A 7,439-nucleotide genomic window follows, 5' to 3' on the forward strand; every position below is an offset into this window, starting at 1 on the left:
AGACCATCCTGGCTAACACAGTGAAACCCCGTCTCTACTAAAAATACAAAAAATTAACTGGCCTGATGGCGGGCACCTGTAGTCCCAGCTACTCAGAAGGCTGAGGCAGGAGAATAGGGTGAACCCAGGAGGCGGAGCTTGCAGTGAGCCGAGATCACGCCACTGCACTCCAGCCTGGGCGACAGCATGAGACTCCGGCCCCCCCAAAAAAAAAAAAAAAAGAAAAGAAAAAAAAACAAGGGAAACAGTAACCGGGCGTGGTGGCATGCACCTGTGGTCTCAGCTACTTGGAAGGCCGAGGTGGAAGGATCCCTTGGGCCTGAAAGATTGAAGCTACAGTGAGCCATGATCGCACCACTGCACTCCAGCCAGGACTGCAGCTCTGGAGCAACAGAGCAAGACCCTGTCTTTAAAAAAATCAAAAAATACAAGAACAAAGTAGAAGGGTCATATGAATTCTGGGGTCTAGCATCATTGGAGTCTTTAGTGTCCTGAGAGTCACGCATGGGCTTGGGCCGCAGGTGCAGCGTGAGGCCCTGTTCATGAAGAGTGAGCGACACGCGGCCGAGGCGCAGCTGGCCACAGCAGAGCAGCAGCTACGGGGGCTACGGACCGAGGCGGAAAGGGCTCGCCAGGCCCAGAGCCGGGCCCAGGAGGCTCTGGACAAGGCCAAGGAGAAGGACAAGAAGGTGGGTGCCCCCTCTCCCACACCCAGTCAGGGAGGCATTCACTCAGCAGAGGTTGGGGACGGTCTATGAAGGTCGCCGCTGCAAGGGCCTTGGAAAATCAACCCATTTGCCAGAAGGGAAACTGAGGCTCAGAAACAGAAGGGGACCTGGTTACAGCCTCTGATAAGTCAGACACACAGAGGCTGCTGTTCCAGCTACTAACTACAACCACAGTTACTTTTATTTTATTTTATTTTATTTTTATTTTTATTTTTATTTTTTTGAGACGGAGTCTCGCTCTGTCGCCCAGGCTGGAGTGCAGTGGCGCCATCTCGGTTCACTGCAAGCTCCGCCTCCCGGGTTCACGCCATTCTCCTGCCTCAGCCTCCCGAGTAGCTGGGACTACAGGTGCCCGCCACCACACCTGGCTAATTTTTTTGTAGTTTTAGTAGAGACGGGGTTTCACTATGTTAGCCAGCATGGTCTTAATCTCCTGATCTCTTGATCTGCCCACCTCAGCCTCCCAAAGTGCAGGATTACAAGCATGAGCCACCGCACCCAGCCTTATTTTATTTTATTTATTTATTTATTTATTTATTTATTTATTTTGAGAGTCTCGCTCTGTCGCCCAGGCTGGAGTGCAGTTGTCGGATCTCAGCTCACTGCAAGCTCCGCCTCCCAGCTTTACACCATTCTCCTGCCTCAGCCTTCCAAGTAGCTGGGACTACAGGTGCCCGCCACCTCGCCTGGCTAGTTTTTTTTATTTTTTAGTAGAGACGGGGTTTCACCGGGTTAGCCAGGATGGTCTCGATCTCCTGACCTCGTGATCCGCCCGTCTCGGCCTCCCAAAGTGCTGGGATTACAGGCTTGAGCCACCACGGCTGGCCCTTATTTTATTTTTTAATTTGAGACAAGAGTGTCACTCTGTCGCCCAGACTGGAGTGCAGTGGCATGATCTTGGCTCACTGCAACCTCTGGGTTCAAGAAATTCTCCTGCCTTAGCCTCTCGAGCAGCTGGGATTACAGGCACACGCCACCACGCCCAGCTAATTTTTTATATTTTCAGTAGAGATGGGGTTTCGTCATGTTGGCCAGGCTGGCCTTGAACTTCTGAGCTGAAGTGATCTGCCTGCCTCAGCCTCCCAAAGGGCTGGGGTTACAGGCGTGAGCCACCGCATCTGTCCCCATAGTTACATTTATTTTTTATATATTTATTTACTTTTGAGACGGAGTCTTGCTCTGTTGCCCAGGCTGGAGTGCAGGGGTGCAATCTCGGCTCACTGCAAGCTCCACCTCCTAGGTTCACACCATTCTCCAGCCTCAGCCTCCCAAGTAACTGGGACTACAGGTGCCTGCCACCACGCCTGGGTAATTTTTTGTAGTTTTAGTACAGATGGGGTTTCACCATGTTAGCCAGCATGGTCTTGATCTCCTGACCTCGTGATCCACCTACCTCAGCCTCCCAAAGTGCTAGAATTACAGGTGTGAGCCACCACACCCGGCCCAGTTATATTTATTGAGTGTTTTCTGCATGCCAGACCTTATGGACTTGATGCATTTAATCACATCCAGTTCTCACAGGACAGGTGCTTTTATTATCCCCATTTGAGGAAACATAAGCACAGAGGGGTGAAGTCACTTACCCAGGGTCACACAGCCATGCAGTCTTTCAGCTGGGTTTGTACTCACGTTCCCACATTCCCATATTTTCTTCCTAAACAATACTAATGATGATAATAGCAGCCTCCAGTTGTTAGATTGGGAATTTTTCACACATTACCTTTGTTTTTTTGTTTGTTTGTTTTTTGAGACAGAGTCTTGCTCTGTCGCCCAGGCTGGAGCGCAGTGGCACGATCTCGGCTCACTGCAAACTCCGCCTCCCGGGTTCACGCCATTCTCTTGCCTCAGCCTCCCCAATAGCTGGGACTACAGGCGCCTGCCACCACGCCCAGCTAATTTTTTATGTATTTTTAGTAGAGATGGGGTTTCACCGTGTTAGCCAGGATGGTCTCGATCTCCTGACCTCGTGATCCGCCCGTCTCGGCCTCCCGAAGTGCTGGGATTACAGGCTTGAGCCACCGCGCCCGGCCAAATTTTTTATGTATTTTTAGTAGAGACGGAGTTTCACCATGTTAGCCAGGATGGTCTTGATCTCCTGACCTTGTGATCCCCCCACCTCAGCCTCCCAGATTGCCAGATTACAGGTGTGAGCCACCGTGCCCGGCCTCACACGTTACCATTTTTAATCTTCCTGCAACTCTAAGAGCCAGAAAGCTTTTTTTTTTTTTTTTTTTTTTTGAGACAGGGTCTCACTTTGTCACCCAGGCTGGAGTGCAGTGGTACAATCTCAGCTCATTGGACCCTTGACCTCCTGGGTTCAAGCGATCCTCCTGCCTCAGCCTCCTGAGTAGCCAGGACTACAGGTGTGTGCCCCCACACCTGGCTAATTTCTTTGTTTCTTTTTTTGAGAGAAAGTTTCACTCTGTCGCTCAGGCTGAAGTACAGTGGCGCAATCTCAGCTCATTGCAACCTCTGCCTCCTAGGTTCAAGAGATTCTCCTGCCTCAGCCTCCTGAGTAGCTGGGATTACAGGCATGTGCCACCACACCCAGCTAATTTTTGTATTTTCAGTAGAGACAGGGTTTCACCATGTTGGCCAGGCTGGTCTCGAACTCCCGACCTCAGGTGATTCAGCCTCCCAAAGTGCTGGGATTACAGGTGTGAGCCACCATGCCTAGCCTGTTTTGTTTTTGTTTATGTTTTTGTTTTTTTGTGTTTTTTTGTTTGTTTGTTTTGGTAAGAGACAGGGTTTCAAACTCTTGAGCTCATGGGATCTGTCTGCCTCAGCCTCCCAAAGTGGTAGGATGACAGACGTGAGCCACTGCACCTGGTTTCAGAAAGTATTTTTGTCCCCATTTTCCAGATGAGCAAACTGAATCTTTAAGAGAGGAAGTTAGTGGCTCAAAATCACGCAATATGTCACTGGACAGGAGATGAGACACCTGGAGTCCCAGGCACTTCAGTGTAAAGAATGACCCAGCCTCGACTCACTGTGTGACCTTAGACCAGACACTTTACCTTTCTGAGCTTCAGTTTCCCCCTCTAAACAGAGGGCAGAATTGCAGTTAGGATGATGGTTTATGTATAGCCTGGTTTCTTCCCCTGTGCACTGTGGATGTCGAGGCAGGATCGTTTCCTGGGCTGGGGCTGTCCTGGGCATTGGAGGGGACTGAGCAGCGTCCCTGACCTCCACCCACTCCATGCCAAGAACTCCTCCAGGTCATGTTGTCCTCACACAACACCCAGTGTCCCCTTGGGGGGCAGAGTTGCCTCAAGTTGAGAACCCCCGATGTATAGTAATAAGGCCCTGCATTTATTGAGTGCCTACTGTTGACCAAGCCCAGTTTAAACTTAATCTCTGTGGAGGATCACAGCTACTACTAAGTTAAGAACTTGGCTGGGCGCAGTGGCTCACACCTGTAATCCCAGCACTTTGGGAGGCTGAGGCAAGTGGATCACCTGAGGTCAGGAGTTCGAGACCAGCCTGGCCAACATGGCGAAACCCCGTCCCTACTAAAAATATAACCATTAACCAGACGTGGTAATGGGCACCTGTAGTCCCAGCTACTCAAGAGGCTGAGGCAGAAGAATTGCTTGAACCTGGGAGGTGGAGGTTGCAGTGAGTGGAAATCACACCACTGCACTGCACTGCAGCCTGGGTGACAGAGCGCAACTCTATCTCAAAAAAATAAAAAGACAAAAACAGAAAAAACGGCCGGGCGCGGGGGCTCACGCCTGTCATCCCAGCACTGTGGGAGGCCGAGGCGGGCGGATCACGAGGTCAGGAGATCGAGACCATCCTGGCTAACTCGGTGAAACCCCGTCTCTACTGAAAATACAAAACAATAGCCGGGCGTGGTGGCGGCGCCTGTAGTCCCAGCTACTCAGGAGGCTGAGGCAGGAGAATCGCTTGAACCCAGGAGGCGGAGCTTGCAGTGAGCCGAGATCGCGCCACTGCACTCCAGCCTGGGCAACAAAGCGAGACTGTCTCAAAAAAAAATAAATAACAACAACAAAAAAAAAACGTGGAAACCAATTTTAGCTTGTGGGTTGTATAAAAACAGGCTGTGCTGGTAACCGTAAGCATCCATCTAAAATATAAATTAATTAATTAATTAAATACATAAATAAAATGAAAACAGGCTGTGGGCCAGACGTGGCGCTCAGGCCAGAGTTTGCCTGGGACGGGACCTTCCCTCGAAGGCCTTTATCCCTGGCCTCTTCCTGCGGCTGCTGAGAGGTCCTCAGCCCCCAGCCCTGGGCCCAGGGTGATGGCTGATAGCACCCGCACCCCCAGATCACAGAACTCTCCAAAGAAGTCTTCAGTCTTAAGGAGGCCTTGAAGGAGCAGCCGGCCGCCCTGGCCACCCCCGAGGTGGAGGCCCTCCGTGACCAGGTGAAGGATTTGCAGCAGCAGCTGCAGGTAAGGGCCAGGCCGGGCAGGGGCCGGGGGACCATCAGGATGGAGGAGTCCAAATATTTACCAATCAGCACTCCATGGGTGGGGATCCCAGGAGAGGGGCTGGGGTGGGTCAGTGGGGTCCACATCACATGCATGGTGCGGCCAGGAAATATTTCCTTTATTTCTTTTGAGACAGGGTCTCACTCCGTCACCCAGGTGGAATGCAGTGGCACAGTCTCGGCTCCCTGCAGCCTCAGCCTTCCGGGTTTAAGCAATTCTCATGCCTTTAGTGTCCTATGTAGCTGGAATTACAGACACGCACCACCACACCCAGCTAATTTTTGTATTTTATTAGAGATGGAGTTTCCCCATGTTGGCCAGGCTGGTCTCAAACTCCTGGGTTCACATGGGCCTCCCAAAATGCTGGGATTGCAGGTACGAGCCACTGCTCCTGGTACCCACTCCCCCCCCTTTTTTTTTTGGACACAGGATCTTGCTCTATCATGCTGGAGTGCAGTAGTGCAATCATAGCTCACTGGGCAGCCTCAAACTCCTGGCCTCAAGCAGTTCTCCACCACAGCCTCCCAAAGGGCCTGGCCATATTTTCATATATATGTAAAAAGACAAAAATATATATAGATACAGATAGATTTTTTGAGACAGTCTCACTCTGTCACCCCGACTGGAGTGCAGTGACATGATCTTGGCTCACTGCAACCTCTGCCTCCCAGCTCCCAAGTTCAAGTGATTCTACTGCCTCAGCCTCCTGACTAGCTGGGACTATAGGTGTGAGCCGCCTTGCCTGGGAATTTTTTTTTTTTTTTTTTTTTTTTTTTTTTTTTTTTGAGATGGAGTCTCGCTCTGTTGCTCAGGCTGGAGTGCAATGGCACAATCTCAGCTCACTGCAACTCCGCCTCCCGGGTTCAAGCAATTCTCCTGCCTCAGCCTCCCAGGTAGCTGGGACTACAGGCACCCACCACCATACCCAGCTAATTTTTTGTACTTTTAGTAAAGACGAGGTTTCACCGTGTTAGCCAGGATGGTCTCCATCTCTTGACCTCGTGATCCGCCCGCCTCGGCCTCCCAAAGTGCTGGGATTACAGGCGTGAGCCACTGCGCCCGGCCAATTTTTGTATTTTTAGTAGAGACAGGATTTCACCATGTTGGTCCAGGCTGGTCTTGAACTCCTGACCTCAGGTGAACCGCCAGCCTCAGCCTCCCAGTGTGCTGGGATTACAAATGTGTGCCACTATGTCCGGCCATCTTTTCATATTTTAGCAGTCGCCCATCAAAATACAGGTGTGGGGTGCAAAGGGCACTTGTTGGTGTGTTTTGCTCTGTGGGGGAGGTGGTCCTGTTCTTCTGAGCACCCCTCCCTCATACCTACAGGAAGCTGCCAGGGACCACTCCAGCGTGGTGGCTTTGTACAGAAGCCACCTCCTATACGCCATTCAGGTGAGTGGCCCACCTCCCGGGTGCCCGGGTGGCTTTGGGCAGGCCGCTATTGCTCTCTGGGTCTCAGGTTCCCCTTCTGTACAGTGGGAGGCTGGTCCTGGGGAGAGGTTTGTGGCATGTGGGAGCCCACCTGTGTGCATTTCCCTCCTGGCTGGCTTGGTCTTTGGGAGTGGTGGAGGGGCCTGGGGCAGCCGTCGGGGATACACTCAGGGTCCCCCTCTACTCCCCCCACCCTAGGGCCAGATGGATGAAGATGTGCAGCGGATTCTCAGCCAGATTCTGCAGATGCAGAGACTCCAGGCTCAGGGCCGCTGAGAAAGGCCAGGCCCAGTGGCTACACTGACCACACCCACGCAGGGGCCTCATGCCCCTGCAGGCCCCTTGCAGACCGGCTTCACTTGGCCCCATCCGGACCCATGCACTTGGAGACCAGCCTGGGTCCCTGCCCGACCATCCCCAGCTGGCTCCATCGCCCCATCTGGTCTCTGCACGCAGGCACTGGTCAGTCTGGACCCGGGGCGTGACCGCCCCTCCCCCACCACCGGAGAATCTGTGAGTCCCTGTGTCCTCCACATCCAGACGCCAGCCCAGGAATAAAGGCATTCTGTGCACAGGACCAATGCGTGCCGTCTGGTTGCTGGGCTTCCACTGCGGGGAGGGGAGGGGGTGGCCCAGAAAAGGAAGCACTCACACTCCTCCCCACCTACCCCACAGCACAACAAATCAACCATCAGGATAAACCCCAACTTTTTTCTTCCTTTTCTTTTTTTCAGACAGAGTCTGGCTCTGTCGCCCAGGCTGGGGTGCAGTGGCTCAATCTCGGCTCACTGCCAGCTCCGCCTCCCGGGTTCACGC

At 52.6% G+C, this 7,439-nt stretch overlaps 1 protein-coding gene across 7 annotated transcripts in view; it reads left to right on the plus strand.

The window, feature by feature from the left end:
* Positions 1-7,199, plus strand: part of ANKRD24 (ankyrin repeat domain 24) — a 44,575-nt gene extending 37,376 nt beyond the window's left edge. For all 7 annotated transcript variants that reach the window (XM_030937073.1, XM_030937074.1, XM_030937075.1 and 4 more), the window contains 4 exons: positions 522-689; positions 5,025-5,150; positions 6,519-6,584; positions 6,822-7,199. In XM_030937073.1, coding sequence (XP_030792933.1) covers positions 522-689; positions 5,025-5,150; positions 6,519-6,584; positions 6,822-6,899 — 438 coding nt within the window. In that variant the 3' untranslated portion in view covers positions 6,900-7,199. The remainder of the gene's footprint in view (positions 1-521; positions 690-5,024; positions 5,151-6,518; positions 6,585-6,821) is intronic.
* The last annotated feature ends 240 nt before the right edge of the window (positions 7,200-7,439 follow it).

This window comes from Rhinopithecus roxellana, chromosome 8 (genome assembly GCF_007565055.1).
Source record: "Rhinopithecus roxellana isolate Shanxi Qingling chromosome 8, ASM756505v1, whole genome shotgun sequence".
NCBI lineage: Eukaryota > Metazoa > Chordata > Mammalia > Primates > Cercopithecidae > Rhinopithecus > Rhinopithecus roxellana.